General features: G+C 55.2%; 2 protein-coding genes and 1 long non-coding RNA gene across 8 annotated transcripts; 2 read left to right on the plus strand and 1 right to left on the minus strand.

The window, feature by feature from the left end:
• The first annotated feature begins 24 nt into the window (after positions 1-24).
• NUBP2 (NUBP iron-sulfur cluster assembly factor 2, cytosolic) lies at positions 25-5455 on the plus strand. 6 transcript variants are annotated; one of them, XM_082362937.1, is made up of 8 exons: positions 124-154; positions 511-636; positions 2576-2694; positions 2789-2987; positions 3730-3884; positions 4000-4110; positions 4216-4285; positions 4847-5455. In XM_082362937.1, the coding sequence occupies exons 1-8, from the start codon at positions 139-141 to the stop codon at positions 4990-4992; spliced, it is 942 nt and encodes a 313-aa protein (XP_082219063.1). In that variant the 5' UTR covers positions 124-138; the 3' UTR covers positions 4993-5455. The 6 variants fall into 6 exon arrangements, with proteins under 6 accessions (XP_082219061.1, XP_082219058.1, XP_082219059.1 ...); XM_082362932.1 differs by lacking the exon at positions 511-636 and having other exon boundaries at positions 26-154; XM_082362933.1 differs by lacking the exon at positions 511-636 and having other exon boundaries at positions 26-154; positions 2849-2987.
• Positions 5456-6370: 915 nt separating this feature from the next.
• On the minus strand, positions 6371-9628 carry IGFALS (insulin like growth factor binding protein acid labile subunit; the record flags this gene model as incomplete). Its single annotated transcript, XM_082362909.1, is given in 5 exon segments — positions 6371-8340; positions 9466-9481; positions 9483-9554; positions 9556-9594; positions 9596-9628. Coding segments are annotated over 5 exon segments (1965 nt in total). The 3' UTR covers positions 6371-6535.
• A 1251-nt stretch (positions 9629-10879) lies between these two features.
• LOC309614501 lies at positions 10880-17221 on the plus strand. Its single transcript, XR_014236200.1, has 3 exons — positions 10880-11018; positions 11411-11616; positions 16531-17221. It is a non-coding gene; the product is annotated as an uncharacterized lncRNA (long non-coding RNA).
• Positions 17222-17614: the final 393 nt, after the last annotated feature.

The raw sequence follows: 17614 nt of genomic DNA on the forward strand, positions 1-17614 counted from the left end.
GGTAGCGCGAATGGGCCTATCAAGAGGAGTCAGGGGGAGGGTTCGCGCTGCCCATTGGTCCGAAGGCACTTTACTCAGGCAGGGAGGCGGACTGTGCGAGGAGGAAGTGGCTGGAAGCCGTGCGGCCACCCGGGTGGGATGGAGGCGGCAGCAGGTGAGTATGCTGGGCTGCGGGGCGTTTTCGGTCCGCGGGCGCCGAGGGAGGAGGGAAGGGGCCGGCCCGCAGCTGCTGGTCAGGGCTCCGGGTTTTAGCACACCGTCTGATTTACAGTGTAAAGGTCTCAGAGGTGCTCGCGTGCGTCATTACGGCGCTTAGAAGGAAGTCTTGTTTGAATAAGGAGCTCTAAGAAGGAGAAACTGGAACGTCACATACTCGCAGTTGTTTGTAGAAGTATTATTCTGCTTTTTAAGCCTTGAGATATATATATATAAAGGAAAGTTGCGTGGGACGGAATATGTACATTGGGCACAATCGGATTCGCACAGCTTAGCCACGTTATCTTCCAAAAGACCTCAGGTCTGGTACCATGAGCACAAAGCTCTTACAACGCTGGATTCATCCATCGGATTATAAATGTAACGCTGGAGAGAAAAATCTGAAAAAGTTTGTTATGATAAGGGCAGACTTGCTACAAGGTGAGAGGAATAGCTTCTAGATTGATGGATGAAGGTTTCTCTTTTAACTAAGGGGGAAATGTACATGGAAAGTAGAAAAGCCTAACGGGCTTTGCAGTAAACCTCCCTGTGCCCAGAGGCAACTCCTGGTGTCACTCGTATCTTTCTGGAAAGATTCTTTACATACAAAAACTTCCATATTTGTCCAGCGTATCAAATAATCATGGTTTGGTCGGACTTAAGGTTTGACTGGGCTTTTTATCCATACAGGGTGCCCTTTACTTCCCTCCATGGGGAGATACTGCTTTCCTTTGCCCCTTCCAGGGCAGCCTCTTACATCTAATAGGCACTCGGATTATCGTTGATAATCTGTTTATAAACTTTTTTAGTATTCTTACAAGTGAAAGTTTCTTGTGGTTGGCTCCTAAGGATTGTTGTGTGAGAAGTGACTTGGGAGCAGCAGTGTCCTGTGTGGTGCTAAAGCAGATAAAGTTCCCCAGTCCCACCAGTGAGGAGAGCAAGTCTTCACTATTAGGGGCTTGGCAGTGCAGCACCCACACGAAGGGCGAGTAGGAATCAGGACCCACATCTGGCTTGTTCTTTCCCTAGTTTCTACCAGACCACCCCTCCCCACACCAAAGAAAGGTGAAATTGATTCCCAAGTACTTTTTGATATTAAAGCAATTTAAGTAATAGCCTTTTAAGTTGACGCAGAGGTGGCCTGAGGCATGGTGTCCAAGGTATTTGTAGGCAATGATCTGGGTGGTTGGGGGGGGCGCCCTTTCCTTGTCACCTTATGAGATCTCTCGGCCCCCAGTACCAGACGGAGACCCAGGACAGGCGCTAGAACGCATTTGTGACAAAGACCTGCTGGAAAGCCAGGCCAGGAGCACTGTTGAATTCTTTCTAGGGAGGCTTTGGTGGCGGGGGCCTTTGAACCTACCCATGAGAGATGGGTCAGGAGGGGGGACAGTGCTTATTCACCTTTCGTTGAGCCCCTCCTGGGGACCCGGGTATGCAGTGAGGGTGGTGGAGTGAGTGAGCAGCTTGCTGCAGGCCAGGCAGGAGTCTCAATGGTGAGGTCCTAAGGGCGCTGGGGCAAGAAGTTGGGCATTTTGCAGGGGGCTTAGGGTTGTTTGTTTGCAGATGGCAACTGCTGTGGGGAGGCAGGGATTGGAATGGTTAGTATTTACAGGGTGGTATTTCAGGCTCATTGAAAGGAAGAGCAGCTGGGGCAGAGCGACCAGCAGGGCTTCCCAGAGTGGTTGGGCCCGGGCCTGCCTGGGGCATGGCACTGATGCCTTGGCCACCCTTGTGTACCCAGGGTTTCTTAAGGCACGACCTTCAGCCATCCAGGTGACCTGACGTCCGCACCCACATGATTGTGGTTGCTTCCGCAGAGCTGTGGCCTCCCTCCTGAGAACTGGAGGCCAGGGCTGCCTTGAGTGCCTCTTCTGACCCCAGGGGAGGGGGCTGGGCACCTACAGATCAGACCTCAGAGCCGTGAGTGCTGCCCTGGCACAGGTGTACTTCCTGACTGTAACGAGCGCCCTATTTACGTTAGTCTCCACCCATTTCCCTTGGAATCAGCTGGGAGTCTTTGGCTCGAATTGGCCTTTGCTGGCCTTGTGCGCATGAGCTCACAGGTGCACATGAGCTCACAGGTGTGCATGCTGGAAAGAGGAGCAGTTTGAGGCATTTCCTGCCCTAGCAGCCCTGCCCCAAACAGAGTGGGAGCAGCCATTTTTGAGGAACTGGTAGGTTGGGTCTGGGGCCTGCTGGAAGCCCTTTCGCGGGGGCGTGTTTGCTCATGCCAGGGTGATGGAGCAGGTCTCAGGACTGTCCTGGTCTCAGGACCTGGGATGTAGGAAGTACCTGGTGACCCCGCAGTGAATGAGCATGGAGGGTGGCTGGTACGAAGGAGAGCCCTGCCCTCCTCCCCTGTTGTCCTTCTGACTAGAGCCTGGAAACCTGGCCGGCGTCCGGCACATCATCCTCGTTCTCTCGGGAAAGGGGGGTGTTGGGAAAAGCACCATCTCCACGGAGCTGGCCCTGGCCCTGCGCCACGCAGGCAAGAAGGTGAGTGCCTCCCATCTCCTGAGCCGCCACCCCTGCCCCTTGTGGGCCTTGGCCGGTGCCCTGCATGCCGCGTGGACGTCCCGCCTCCTTGCAGGTGGGTATCCTCGACGTGGACCTGTGTGGCCCCAGCATCCCCCGCATGCTCCGGGTGCAGGGCAAGGCTGTGCATCAGTGCGACAGTGGCTGGGTGCCTGTCTTCGTGGACCAGGAGCAGAGCATCTCCCTCATGTCTGTGGGCTTCCTGCTAGAGAAGCCGGATGAGGCAGTGGTGTGGAGAGGCCCCAAGAAGAATGGTAATGACCGGCCAGGGGACAGCACTGTCAGCCTGCTGGCCTCCCCAGCTGCCCTCTTGGTGCAGGAGCCCCAGGGCTGCTGGCTCTCCTCCACACAGCCCTCCCCCCACAGCACCAGCCTCCGGTAAAGTTCGAAAGACTCTAGTGCTGGCCTTTTCATTTCCAAGACTCTCCCGCCGTGCACCTGAGCAGTCAGCCCGCAAGTATTCAGACAGCGGGCCTGGGGGGCAAGAGCGTGAGACCCAGCTGTGAAGCCTTCAGCCACCTGGTCCATCCCCTGGGGCTCAGACCACCCAGCGTGGGGTGCCTGGTGGGGCTCTGGTGCCTTTGCACAAGCAGATGGCATTAAACTCCCTCTAGTTGGCAGAGCGAGGCTGCCGGGTGTGAGAGCAAGCTCAGGGTGGGGGCTGCTTCCAGGACACGCTGGCGTGGCATTCCACCGCAGGCCACCTCTCGGGCACAGATACCCACCCCAGGAGGGTCCGCGCTAGCCATCCTCAGCTAAGGCCCGAGCAGAAGTCCTAGGGGTAGGGTGGGGAAGGGTCTCCCCACCTTGCTGTACTCATCCTGCCCCTGGTGAGGAATGGCACACGCAGCTCTCGGGTTGCCCGGTGGTACCGGAACCCACAGACACCGCCCTGCCCCAGGGCTGGGAGGAGGCAGCGGGCTTCGTGTGACCCCTTTGTGAGACCCTGCCTCGCCTGCTCTCTCCCCGACCCCGGGCCACCCTGGGTCTCCACAGCACTGATAAAGCAGTTTGTGTCCGATGTGGCCTGGGGGCAGCTGGACTACCTGGTTGTGGACACGCCCCCGGGGACCTCTGATGAGCACATGGCCGTGGTGGACGCCCTGCGCCCCTACAGCCCCCTGGGGGCCCTCGTGGTCACCACACCCCAGGTACTACGGGAGCACCCTCACCCTGGGGCAGGTGCTTTGCCCTACTCTTTCCGCTCATCTTGGCTGAGTTTTCGGGATGCCCATCAGCTGGTCCCGTCTCTTTCCTGGTCTCCAGGCAGTGTCCGTGGGGGACGTGAGGCGGGAGCTGACCTTCTGTAAGAAGGTGGGGTTGCGGGTGATCGGGGTCGTGGAGAACATGAGCGGCTTCGTCTGCCCACACTGCGAGGTGAGTTGTAGGAAGTTGCAGGAAGTCGGGGGCGTGGGTGGTCGGCCCCTCCCCTTCGAGGGTGGTGAGAGGCCTGGAGGTGGACCCCGCACCTCTGTGTTCTAGGAGTGCACCAACATCTTCTCCAGGGGAGGCGGCGAGGAGCTGGCCAGACACGCTGGAGTCCCCTTCCTGGGTGAGCGAGTGAGGGCTGCCCCGGGGCCCCTGCTCTAGGTGGCCTTACCTCCCTACGCCTCCTGCGCCCAGGGAAGAGAAGAGGAGGGTGGAAAGTCCCGTCCTCCCTGAGCTGCGAGTGTCAGCTAATCTCTAACAAATTGGTTCCCACCAACTGGACAGAGGCAGCCCCCCGGGCTTTGAGTGGGCGTCCACGGCTAAGACGCCTGCTGAGACCATGGAGGTGCAGAGGGGTGGCCGAGGCTCTGCGAGCCTGTATTAGGGACACCGTGGGTGGCATGGGACCATGTCCCCAGCACTCGCTCTGTGCTTTCTTCCAGTGGCCGGAGCCCGAGAGGTGGTGGGGCCGGGCCTGCTGGGCGGGTTGCTGGCCGTCCCAGTGGAGGTTGAGGCCAAGAGTACCTTCCTGCCAGGCACCTCAGCAAGAGGTGTCTGCTCTCGGCTAAAGTGGCACTGCCAGCGGGCTCCTGGGCTGTGGGGAGCGTGGACATGGCCTCCTGGCCCCGGGCTTTGCTCTCACCACCTGGCCCCTTCTCTGCCCCCTTCCCTTTCTCTCTCCCAGGCTCTGTGCCCCTGGACCCCGAGCTCACGCGGAGCCTGGAGGAGGGCCGAGACTTCATCCAGGGGTTCCCCGAGAGCCCCGCGTTTCCCGCGCTCTCCTGCGTAGCCCAAAAGATTCTGAACGAGGCGCCTGTTGGACTTTCCTGACCGAGGCAGTTTGAGTGTCTCCTCTGTGTGCTGTGGGGCTCGTGCTCACAGCCCAGAGCAGAGGTGGCAGCACGGTTCCTGGAACCCGTGGCCCTGGGCTGCCGTCACCATGTGCTCCTCTCCCCGTGGGCCTGCCCTGGACATTTCTGGTGCTTCAGCAGCATCTCAGCATCAGAGCCACTGACAGTCGGTGGTTCCGCCTGGTTGGCCTGTGGCAGGGTCCGGGGATAGCGTGAGGTCGCGATGCCGTGGCCTGACCTCCCTGGTGGTGCAGCTTGGTACTTACATGCCCCAGACAGACTGGCTGCTCCCGACAGCCAAGTCTCCACGTTGTTCACAAAGCTTGTGTGTCTGGGAGCGCACTGGGCCTATAATCCTGGTGAAACAGGCAGCAGCACCCAGTAAGGTGTCAAACTTGTAATTCAGAGGAGCCCAAAATAAACACGTCCCACCGCCGTGGTTACAGGTTTGACCTTTCTAGATCATTCTGCTCTGGTCCCGCCTCCCTGGCTTAGTGTCACCATGTCCTGTGGCAGACAGTGTCAACTCCCTAAGTCCCAGGAACTGGGCCAACAGCCCTGTCGTCGACAGGCTCCTGAAGACTCGGGTGAAGATACGTTTGGGGAGAGTTTGTCGGGTAACTTGTGTGAGTGGCCATGCTTGGCCCAGTGAGAGCTAAGTGCCCACCCCGCCCTCCGTGCTGCGGGCCTGAGGGGTTGAGCTGAAGAGCAGAAAGGTGAGTGTGAAACAGAGTCCTGGGGGTTTTCCCTGCACGTCTCCAAGGCAGGCCAGGAGGGGGAGGTTTTGGAAAGCAGAATTTTGGCATGGTGTGCTGTTCTTCCCAATGGGAGAGATGGGGTGCTCAGAGAATGTGGAACGGTCCCTGGGGCACGGGTGGCAGGGGGCCTGGGGAAGCAGCCCTCAGGTACCACTTCGTGGGGGCAGATGGGGAGGCGAGGAGTGTACCAAGGATGGATGTTTCTTGTGGGGGTGTGGGGAGCGGGGCCAGAACTGTTGAGGGGTTTAGCCAGGAGCACAGGGACCTGGAGAGTGAGGGTCTGCACCCCCTCTGGCCCCAGGCTGGCCTCAGCAGGAGCAGCTGGGCCCCAGCGTCCCAGGACCAGGCCACCTCCGAGGACGCTGCCCAGCGAGGGGGGCTGAGATGCCGAGGTTCCTGGAGGACCTGAGTAAGTGCCCGCCACTCCTCAGGTGGGGATGGGGCCTGGGGACTAGTGGACGAGAAGAGAGTCTGGGCACAGGACAGGAAGGGTTGTGGACAGGCGTGTGGGACCAAGGCAGCCAGAGGTGGGGCAGGCACGGCATAGAGGGGCCCGCGGCCCAGCCAGCACTCCTCCCTCCCTGAGCTCCCCACACAACCTCATACGCGGCCACATTTATTGGGTTGCCTTTAATTGATAGCTGGGGAGGCTGTGTCCCCAATCCTCCTGGTCAGGCCCTCAGGGACCAGGCTGGGGCCCACCGGTCCCAGGTCCATGTCCCCTGGGGTGGCGAGGGCCCGTCCAGACCCCAGGGCGGCCTCCAGTCAGCAGTGGGCAAAGTGGGCCTCGCTGACGTCGCGCAGGTCAAGGCCCAAGACGCTGGGGGGGCTGGCGCAGGTGATGTTGTTGTAGGCGTATGCGGGCGGCTGGCGGTCGTCATCTCCCTCCGCCATGGCCTGGACAAAGCGGGGCACGACGCCCGGGTGCTGCAGGGTGAAGGCCCTCAGGGCCTTGAGGGGGCAGCCGCAGTCCCAGGGGTTGCCCTCGAGCCACAGGCGCTCCAGGCCGGGGGGCTGCGGCACGAAGGTCCGCAGCGAGTTGTTCCGGAGGCTGAGGTAGCGCAGCCGCCCCAGCGGCGCAAGCACAGTCTCAGGCAGCGCCTCCAGGCGGTTGTGCGACATGTCCAGCCAGAAGATGCGCTGCAGGGGCCCCAGGGCATCCACCGATAACGCAGACAGCCGGTTGCGGGAGAGGAGGAGGTACTCCAGGTGGCTGAGGCCTTGGAAGAGCTGGCCAGGCAGGTGCGTGAGCTGGTTGGAGGTGAGGTCCAGCTCCAGCAGCTCGGCCAGCCCCCCCAGGCTCTGCTCATCAATGGCCGCAATGCCGTTGTCCTTGAGGAAGAGCCGGCGCAGCCCCGAGAGGCCGGTGAAGGTGTGTGGGCCGAGGCAGCCCAGGCAGCTGCCCTCCAGGTGCAGGCTGTGCAGCTTGCCCAGGCCCTGGAACGCCTGCTCTGGAAGGTTCCTCAGACAGTTTCCAGAGAGGTTCATGACGGCCAGGTTGTAGAGGCCCAGGAAGACACCCGCCTTGAGCTCCTGGAGCTGGTTGTTGTTGAGCGCCAGCACCTCCAGCTGGTCCAGGCCCTCGAAGGCCTCCTCCGGCAGCTGCCGGATACGGTTGTAGCCGAGCTGCAGCTCCTCCAGGAAGTGCAGGTCCTTGAAGGTCCGGGGCCGAAGGCCGGCAATGGCATTGTGTGAGAGGCGCAGAACGTGCAGGCCCAGCAGCCCCGGGAAGGTGTCCTCCAGGAGGCCACCCACGCGGTTGTGTGACAGGTCCAGCCAGCGCAGCGCCTTCATGCCCAGGAAGGCACCTGGGGCCACGGCGGCGATGAGGTTGTGGTCCAGGTAGAGCTTCTGGAGCTTGGGCAACTTGACGAAGACATTGGCTTTGACGCTCCGCAGGGCATTCCTGCTCAGGTCCAGCTCGCGGAGCTCGCTGAGGCCGCAGAAGAGCGCGGGCTGCAGGTAGGCCAGCTTGTTGCCCGCCAGCACCAGCTCGCGTAGGCTGGCCAGGTCCTGGAACGCAGTGTCGGGCAGCACGGCCAGGCTGTTCCAGCCCAGGTTGAGGTCCCAGAGGTGGGCAAGGCCCCTGAAGAGGCCCTCATCTACCCGGCTGAGCAGGTTGTTGTTGAGGCCGAGCGAGGCCAGGCCCGGCGTGTGCAGGAAGGTGCGGGCCGCCAGGCTGCGCAGTTGGTTCCGCTCCAGGTGCAGGTGGTACAGGTTCTGCAGGCCCAGCAGCGCCTGTGGCTCCAGGCTGGCCAGCCCGCTGCCCTGCAGGTTGAGGAAGCCCAGGCTGGAGAGGTTCCGGAAGGTGGCCGCGGGAATGAAGGAGAAGTTGTTTCCGTCCAGCCACAGGGCCCTGGTGCCGTCCGGGATGCCATTGGGCAGCCGCGTGAGGTTCCGAGAGCTGCAGAAGACGCTGAGCTCATCCGTGTAGTCGTCGTGGCCGCAGGAGCAGACGGCTGGGCACTGGGGGCCCTCGGGGTCTGCCGGTGCCGCGGGCTCCTCTCCCTCCAGGCTGTGGGAGCCCAGCACTGCCCAGGAGACCAGCAGCACCACCAGGGCCGGGCCTCCTGTGGGGAGAGGGGCTTGGGGAGGCAGCACTGAGGCGGCCCAGGATGTGAGCCCAGGGCAAGCAAGACATGGAACCTTCCAGGCCTCAGCCACACACCTGGACCACAGCACACAACCGTTTAGAGAAGGTACTGCTGACTGGACCAGAGAAGTTATGGGCTGAGATCTGCGTCCCCCACTTAAATGGGAAGCGGAGACCAGGCAGGACGACTGGGACCTTATCTGGTTCAAAACCAACTGCCCTTTCCACCCCACAGGACCGACGGGGTGGCAGTGCCTGTTCCAGAGAAAACTGAAGGCTGGGGACCTGGCCACTAGGCCGTGTGTTCATCTGCATCCCCAAGGTGGACACTCAAGCCAGGCTAGGCTGCCAGGCAGGCCTGGTGGAAAGTGTGAGAGAACGTTCTGGAGCAGGCTTGCTGCCCTGATTGTCTGGACAGTGAGCTGGATGCCCGCTGCCCCAGCTAGACCCCCGACTGGGGGGTACTCACCTCCGTAGTGTGTCCGGCATGCACCCAGGGACTTGGCCCAGTGCTGGTGTGGGGAGAGGAAGAGGGTGCAGGCCTCAAGGGCAGATGGGGACCCCAGGCCACTGACCCACCAGAGGTTGGGTTGTGGCACAGGACAAAGGATGCCAGGCTCCACAGCAACAATCCCCCATAAGTTCCACTGGGCACTGGGCTGCCCACCACATCAGGCCTCTCTCTGGTCTCTGAGAGTTCCGGGTCCCAGGGTGGACACACCAGCTGGATTGGGCTAGGCTCCGAGAGGGGACAGGGTGGCAATAGCCTGGCCTCTGAGCAGCTGGGAGGGCAGCACGCCCTGGCCCAGAGGAGGGTCTGAGGCAGGGCCCCTGGGGTGGCAGTGTGGGGGCCCTTTCTCCCCTGCGCTGCCAGCCTGGGCCCTCGGGTAGGAGAGGAGGGGGCAGGAGGCAACAGCGATTCTCCAGGGCCAGGCACCCCACCACCCCAAGTGGCCACATTTCCCCCATGGGCTCCCAGAGACCCGGCCCACCTAGAGCTGAGCCCTCCCTGGGGGCAGCCCCTACCCCAGTGGGCTTGGGGGCACACGGTCGCCCCCCCCCCCCCACCGAAGTGAGTGGCTGGGGCACGTGGGGGCCTCACCTCTCCTCAGGGCCATCCCTCGTGCAGAGCAGGCCGCAGGCGGGCAGGGAGCGGGGCGCGTCTGTTGGGGCCGGCTGCTCCTGCCCTCTGGATTTCCCCACTGCCTCTGGGGCAGCCAGCACCCTTGTCACCGGCCAGCCCAGCCTGCTGGCCCCAGCTCCATTAACCCCCTCCTGCCGGGCTGCCAGCATCAGCACTGAGGCCCAGGGTGCGGATGGCACAGGGGACAGGCTGGGGGCTGCATCTGCCCTGACGCATCTTCAGGGTGCAGGGTGGCCCGGGGTGCAGCTCTGAGGGACAATGGGGGCCCATCCCCCCATCTTCCCAACCCCCCCATCTTCCCATCCCCCTGCAGGGCTGGGCGGAGCAGAGCTGGGGCTGCAGGCAGTGCTGGGCGGGGGTCTCCCTTGGAGCAGCCTGTGAGGGGCTGGTGCTCAGCCGGCCCCCCTGCCTGTGGGTAGGGGCCCCTCAGGGGGCTCCTAGGGTCTTCCCTCCCAGCAGATGGCCATGTGGGAGTTAAGCGGGAACCACATGTCTCTAAATGGGCCTGCCCATCTACCCCCGGCATGCTGACCACTCCCCCCTCCTCCCCATTTCCTAACTGCCTGGGTGGGGTCCTTGTTCAAGCTCCCAGGGGCCTGGCCCAGCCTTGGCTTCTCCCGTGACCTCAGGGTCAGCTGCTGTCTGGCCACTGCCCCTCCCCCTAGCCTCTTCTAGGAATGCTTGGCAGGGCTCCGGCCACTTTGTGTTTGCTTTCCCCAACAATGTCCTCCCAGGAAGAGAGTGGGGGACGGCTGGCCTCGGGGGCGAGGTCTTGTGGCTGTGAGACCAGCCCCCACCAGCAGTGGGCCCCATCCTGCCCTCCAGGGCTCCTTTGGGGCCACGGCCACCCTGCACTGCACAGGCCCTGGGACAGGTACCCAGTGCCCGGCCTGAGGTCAGCCACAGGTCAGACATGGTAAGAAGGGGTGTGGCTGCTTGATTCCGGGTGCCATCCTCCCCTCCACCTGGGGAGCCCTGGGCTCTGCTCTTCCAGATCTGACCACATCTCCCCCGGGCTGCCAGGTGCGGTGGTGCTCTCCAGCCACCCCTCCCTCCTTTACTGAGGACCCTTCCTCTGGCTGCCAGCTGTGCCTGCCCACCAGTCCCTCTGCTCTGCCTGGGGCGGGGGGCCTGTGCTCGGAAGGGGCCAGAAGGCATTGAAAAAGGCAAAACTGAGTCTGGGGAGGGCAAGGCTTGTCGAGGTTTAGGAGACTCTCGAACCTCTTGGTGAGGCAGAGGAGGAAGTCAGGTCTGCCTCCTGAAAGGTACATGGTGAGGAGAGAAGAAGTGAGGTAGGCAGGAGCTGTCCGGGCCCAGGAGAGGCTGGAGCCCAGGCCCACCCCCCGAGCCTCGTGGCGCCCCCTCCCCAGCTCATCCCGCAGCAGTGCTGAGGGGCGGCTTTGTCTTCCTCCCTTTATTGAGCTTTGATTTTTTTCCAGGTCGTTTCTCAGCTTCTCTTCTGAGAAATTATAGATCTGCAGGGAGAAAGTCCACACCCAGAAATTTACACGGTAAACATACATTTACACAGCAGAAAATGCGGACTCAGCAGGAGTCCGGGGCCATGGGGCCTCTTCACCAGGAAACTCCCCGCATGCGGGCCAGGGGCACGTGGACTGGAAGGAGGGTTAGCATTCCTGTCTCCTCACACTTGGAGGGTTGGGGCTGGAAACTTCCTGTAAATCCCCAGTAGAGCTTGTGTGGCGGAGAACCCTTATTGGGACTGCGGCAGGCGGGTTAGGTATTTGTAAACCTTTCTCGAGTCCTGCGGTAACACTGGTGTTCAGCCCGCTGAGTTCAGAGAAGACCTCTATCCTGGCCGCCCGGGGCCAGCTCTGTCCCTGCTCCCCCAAAGCGGCCAGTCCTGACCCAGGCTGACTACTGCCTTGGCCTCTCTTTCCAGTTCACCCCGAGGGTCCCCCAGAGGAGTCTGGTTTCTGGTCTTCGTGGAAATGGTGTTGTACGGAAGCCCCAGGCCCGGCCACTCGTGTGCCAAGTCATAGCATCCCTTCCCTCCTTCCTGTCGTGGTGCTGCAACCCTGTGGGGTCCTTGTGCGTTTCTGTGGTCCTGAGTGGACCCACTGGGACCAGCCTGTGTCATCCTTGCAGGTAAGGCCACCCCCTTCCTGGGTAGTTAGGGGTCACACCTTCCTGGGGCAATAGGGGTGCCCTCAACACCACCCCCACCCTGTCTACTCTCAGCCCTGAAGGTGGGGGGACAGTGGCTTTCATTGTCCTGTGTTTCTTCAATCACCAATGATGGCAGCTTTTCATAGGGAGGCTCACTGGCCGGTGGATTGTCCTTTTCTGTAAAGTACATGTTTAAGTCTCTTGCTGTCAGTGTGACTTACGTTTTTTTTAAAACTGTATTCTGGATGCAAGCCCCTTGTTAGGTATGTGTGGCCAGTGTTGTCTTCTGCACCGTGGTTTGCATCTCCATTCTCTTCATTGTGATTCTGGTGAGAGTTCTTAATTTTAACGTGGTCTCATAAGATGTTCCTTAAATGGAAAAACTGCAAAAAAAGATTTTTTATCTAGGCCGATGTATGTATCATGATTTCAGGTCCCGTTCGGCATATGGACTTGAGTGTATTCTCTTAAAATATTGTGTGAACACATCACTGCCCTACCTTTCTCTGTGACATCTTTGGGCCACCCTTTCTCTTTCACTTCCTAAGAGTGAGGTGATGCTCAAGTTTCATTCTTTTTGGTGGGTTATGATCGCCTCCCCACATTTAGCGCAGTGGCTTTCCTTCCCTCCTCACTCCTGGACACCACCCTTGCCGTGGTCAGGGGCCGCACAGCCGGGCCCTTTCTGGGCTCCCCCTGAACCATGGAGGCAGAGCAGATCCTTCTCTGTCTGCAAGAGCTTCCAGGCTCTTCGTGGTCTGTGTGTTTCCTTGTCTACGGTGGGAGCAGCCTGTCCAGGTTTGACTTGTGTTGCAGTTTGAGTCTTCCAATCCGTGGACATGGCATTAGGTCGTCTTCAGTTTCTTTCAGTGGTGTTTTTGTAGATTTCCACATTACGATCTTGCATATATTTTTTAGATTTTTTTTTCCTGTAGATGGTTGTTACTTTTGATACTATTGTAAGTGTTACCTTTTTTCCTCTTTCATTTCATTTTGTCTTAGCTGAAATATTTTTCTAGAAGTATGCTGGGATAATGTAATAAAGTATTAATTGTGGTGCCTTTACCCAACGATTGTTTCTAAAACAGCTTGATTGATGTACAATTCTCACACCATAAAGTTCACCCACTGTCGATATAAAATTCAGTGATTCTTAGTAAATGTGTACAGCTGTGCAGCCACACGCACAGTCCAGCTTTAGAACATCCCCATACAATCGGTGGCCTTCTGTATCTCACCTTTTGCACTGAGCATGTTTTCAGGGTTCATCTACATAGTGTATATCAGTACTTCATTCCTTGTTATGGCTGGACAATATTCTGTTTTATGGATTTGCCACATTTGTTTATTCATCAGATGATAGACATCTGGTTTGTTCCTATTTTGGGGTTATTATGAATAATGTTGCCATGAACATTTGTGTATGAGTTTTTGTGTGGACGTAGGTTTCACTCCTCTTGGGTAGATTCTTAGGAGTGGAATTACTGGTTCACATAGTATTTATGTCTAGTTTTTAAAAAACTGTTTTCCAAAATGATTGTATCATTTTACAAATTACGAGAATTCCAATTCCACATTCTCACTACTATTTGGTATGGTCAGTTTTGTTTTCTTTTGTTTTTTAGCTCTTCTGTTCCTCTGACAGTTGATATTGGGCACCTATTCATGTGTTTGTTGGCATTCTTATATCTTCTTTGGTGAAGTGTCTGTTCAAGACTTTTGTCCATTTTTTAACTGAGTTGACTCCTTACCGAGTTGCAACACTATATATTATGGATATAAGACTTTATATATTATGGATTATCAAGGATAACATTTGCAGATATTTTTCTGTTTGTGGTTTGTCGCCTTTTTTTCACGTTGTCTTTTGAAGTACGAAAGTTTATTTTAATGAAGTCCAAAATTTATCAGTTTTTTTCTCTCATGGCTCATGATTTTGGTGTGGTGTCTAAGAACTCTTTGCCTAACCCAAGATCACAAAGATCTTCTAATCAAGGATTATAGAATCTTTCCATTTACTTACATCTTCTTTCTCTTAGTTTGCAGTGTATAAATCTTGCACTAATTTTGATCATTTCTAAGTATTTTGTTAGTTTTGATGCTATTATGGAGTTGTTTTAATTTTGTTTTCAGACTGTTTGTCATTAGTATGTGCAAATACAACAGATTTCTCTTGTTAATCTTGTGTCCTAGGACCTTACTGAATTTATTAGTTCCAGGTATGTGTGTATATCTGGATTCCTTAGGATAAGCCACATACAGGATCACACCATCTGTGAATAAGGACATTTTTACTTATTTTTACTCCTTTCCAATATGTATACTGCCTTTTGTGTGTGTGTGTGTGTGTGTGTGTGTGTGTGTATGCCTTATTGCACATCAGTACAATGTTGAGAAGTGGCAAGAGCAGATACCCTTGCCTTGTTCCTGATTTTAGTGGGAAGCATTCAGTCATCCACTGTGAATTATGATGCTGGCTTATGTTTTTCATTTATGCTGTCACAGACAGAATAATGCTCCCAAACCAAAGATGTCCATGTCCTTATCCCTGGAATCATGAATGTGTCAGGTTACATGGCAAAGGGGAATTGAGGTTGCTAATCAGCTGACCTTAAGATAGATTAATGTGGATTTTCCAGGTGGCCCCAGTGTAATTACAAGGGTCCTCTAAAGTGGCAGAGGGCATCAGAAGAGGTCGGTGTGAGGCAATGAGAGAAGGACTCAACCCACAGCTGCTGACCTTTGAAGATGGAGGAAGGAGGTCAGGAGCCAAGAATGCAGGTGCCTCTAGCAGCAGGAAAGGGCAAGGAAACAGATTCTCCCTTAGAGCCTGCAAAAGGAACCAGCTCTGTGGACGCTTTTAGTCCAGTGAGACTCATGTCAGACTTCTGACCTCCAGAACTGTCAGATGACACATCTGTGTGGTTTTTTTCTTTTATTTATTTATCGATTGATTAGCTGCGTTGGGTCTTCATTGCTGTGTGCAGTCTTTCTCTAGTTGCGGCGAGCGGGGGCTACTCTTCATTGCAGTGCGTGGGCTTCTCGTTGTGGTGGCTTCTCCCATCGTGGAGCACAGGCTCTAGGTGCGCAGGCTTCAGTAGTTGTGGCACACGGGCTCAGTAGCTGTGGCTGGCGGGCTCCAGAGCGCAGGCTCAGTAGTTGTGGCGCATGGGCTCAGTTGCTCCATGGCATGTGGAATCCTCCCAGACCAAGCCTCGAACCTGTGTCCCCCTGCATTGGCAGGTGGATTCTTAACCACTGTGCAACCAGGGACGTCCCCATTTATGTTGTCTTAAACAACTAAGTTTGTAATGATTTGATACAGCAGCATTTGGAAATTACAGATGTCCTTTAACAGGTCGAAGAGGCTCCCTTCTATTCCTAGTTTGTTGACTTTTTATCACGAACAGGTGTGGGATTTTGTCAAATGTTTTCCTTCATCCACTGAGATGATCTTGTGGATTTTGTCCTTTATTCTATGACTGTGGTTTGTTATGTTAATTGATTTTTAGATGTTTAACCAACCTTGCATTCCTGTGATAAATCCCACCTGGTTGTGGTGTATAATGTTGCTGTATTTGGGTTGCTAACATTTTAAAGATTTTACATCTGTATTCATGAGGGACATTGATCTCTTGTTTTGTTTGGTATCAGGATAACATTAGCCTCATAGAATGAGCTGGGAAGTGTTCCCTCCTGTATTTTCTGGAAGAGTTTGTGAGTGATTAGTGTTACTGATAGAATGCACTAGTGAAGCCATGTGGACCTGAGCTTTCCTTTGCATGAAGACTTAAGACTTTTGTTACATCAATTTAAGGAATTTGTCCATTTCATCTAAAATCTAATTTGTTGGTATAGTTTCCCTAGTATTCCCTTGTAAGTCCTGTTCATTTCTGTAGGATTGGTAGTGATGTACCTTTTTTCATTCATGATTTTGGTAATACGTGTGTTATTTTGTTGGTCAGTGCTTTTTCTGTTTTCTGTTTCATTGATCTCCTTGCTAATCATTACTATTTCTTTCCTTCTGCTTCCTTTGGGTTTTGTTTGCTCCTTTAGTGTTTTAAGGTAGAAGCCTAGGTTGTGTGAGGCCTTTCTTCTTTTCTCATACAGGTGTTTAAAAGCTATACATTTCCCTCTAGCACTGCTTTAGCTGCATCCCCCAAATTTTGTGTTTTGATTTCCACTCTTTTTGACCCACTCACTATTTAGATGTGTTAACTTCCAAACATTTGGGGTTTTTCCAGACTTCATTTTGTTGTAAATATCTAATTCCACTGGAGTTTGAAATTACAAAGTATATTCTGTCTTTTAAAATTCACTGTGATTTGTGGTCTAAGATATTGTCTATCCTGGAGAATGTTCCATGAGCACCTGAAAATGCTGGTGGAATGTTCTATAAATAGGTTCAGTTGAGTGACAGTGTCCTGTTACCAACTAGACTTAAAGAATCTCCACTGTTTTTTTTTAAGAGTTTTTTTTTAATTAATTAATTTATTTTTGGCTGCATTGGGTCTTCGTTGCTGTGCACAGGCTTTCTCTAGTTGAGAGAGCGGGGGTTACTCTTCGTTGCAGTGCGCAGGCTTCTCATCGTGGTAGCTTCTCTTGTTGCACAGCATAGGCTCTAGGCACGCGGGCTTCAGTAGTTGTGGCTCATGGGCTTTAGAGCGCAGGCTCAGTAGTTGTGGTGCACGGGCTTAGTCGCTCCACAGCATGTGGGATCTTCCCAGAATGGTTCGAACCCATGTCCCCTGCATTGGCAGGCAGATTCTTAACCACTGTGCCACCAGGGAAGCCCTCCATTATTGTTGAATTACTTATTTTCTCTTTGAATTTCTAAAATTCTTTGGTCCCTGACCATTCAAACTAGACATGAGGTATTCATTCCTTCAACAGAGGGTTGTTAGAACAGAAATCAGAGGAAAGAAAAGAGATTACTGGAACCTTAAGAAGTCAAGATTCTGGCCTAAGAAAATATTCTGACAAAGAATAAGAAAACTCTTTCTTTGAGCTACGGAGCAGGAGAAAGGCTGGAGAAGAAAGGAAGAGAAGGAACCTGATGTTCTGCCACCTCAGTGGAATCCCAGATGGGCCTGAGGGTCCCAGAGCAGAGGTGACCCTGACCTCTGCTGAGGACTGACTGGACACGGTGGAACAGGTGTGTGTACCCTGGGGACATACATGGCTGCAGGACCAGCCTTCCTCTCTGGATCCACAGCACCTGGGCCAGGCTCTCTCCCAGATCCACTGAGATCCAATTCTTCCCCAGGCCTCTCTGCTGCCCCAACTCAGAACCAGTGTCCACAGAAGTGGATGGTCCAGGAAAAGCCTCTCCTTTTACGGTTTTACTGACAGATTAATAATTAAAAGTTTCAGATTAGAGAGAGGTGGGGGTTGCACAACATTGTGAATGTACTAAATGCCACTGAATTGTTGTCCCTGGTGGTCCAGTGGTTAAGACTCTGCACTTCCAACGCAGGGGGCACGGGTTTGATCCCTGGTCAGGGAACTAAGATCCTGTATGTTGTGCAGTGCAGCCAAGAAAGTAAAAACAAAAGCCACTGAATTATAAACTTAATTAATTGTATGTTGTGTGAATCTCACCTCAATTTAAATAAGTTTTAAAGGTTCTATTTAGTAAAATACAGTCACTCCTAAAATCTAAGCAGTGTTACAGCTGGAGAGAAATATATCACATTGGGATAGCACATGACACACAGGTCAGGTGGGTGGCTGTCAGAAAAGCAGCAAGGACCTAGTGTGCTGGCTGTGGGAAGTGAGACCACTACCTGGGGGCACCTCCCAGAGAGTCAGGCTAAATGCACAGAGGTGTAGCTCGGTGAGAGACAGAGCCTCCACCCAGACAGGTAACTGAGCAGTCAGGAAATACTTTAAAATAAAAATCCTCAGAGGGAAGCGGGCAGGCACTGGGTCAGGGATCAGGAACTAGTGAAGAAAATGCTTGGGCTCTGTTTATACT

The sequence above is a fragment of the Balaenoptera borealis genome, assembly GCF_965194805.1.
Source record: "Balaenoptera borealis genome assembly, chromosome: 16".
Taxonomy (NCBI): domain Eukaryota; kingdom Metazoa; phylum Chordata; class Mammalia; order Artiodactyla; family Balaenopteridae; genus Balaenoptera; species Balaenoptera borealis.

Bases quoted from the DNA above. Each gene is read 5' to 3' on its own strand.
- NUBP2 (XM_082362937.1), top strand. The intron at 2,695-2,788 runs GTGAGTGCCTCC...GCCTCCTTGCAG, and splicing joins TGCGCCACGCAGGCAAGAAG to GTGGGTATCCTCGACGTGGA. The intron at 2,988-3,729 runs GTAATGACCGGC...GGGTCTCCACAG, and splicing joins GAGAGGCCCCAAGAAGAATG to CACTGATAAAGCAGTTTGTG.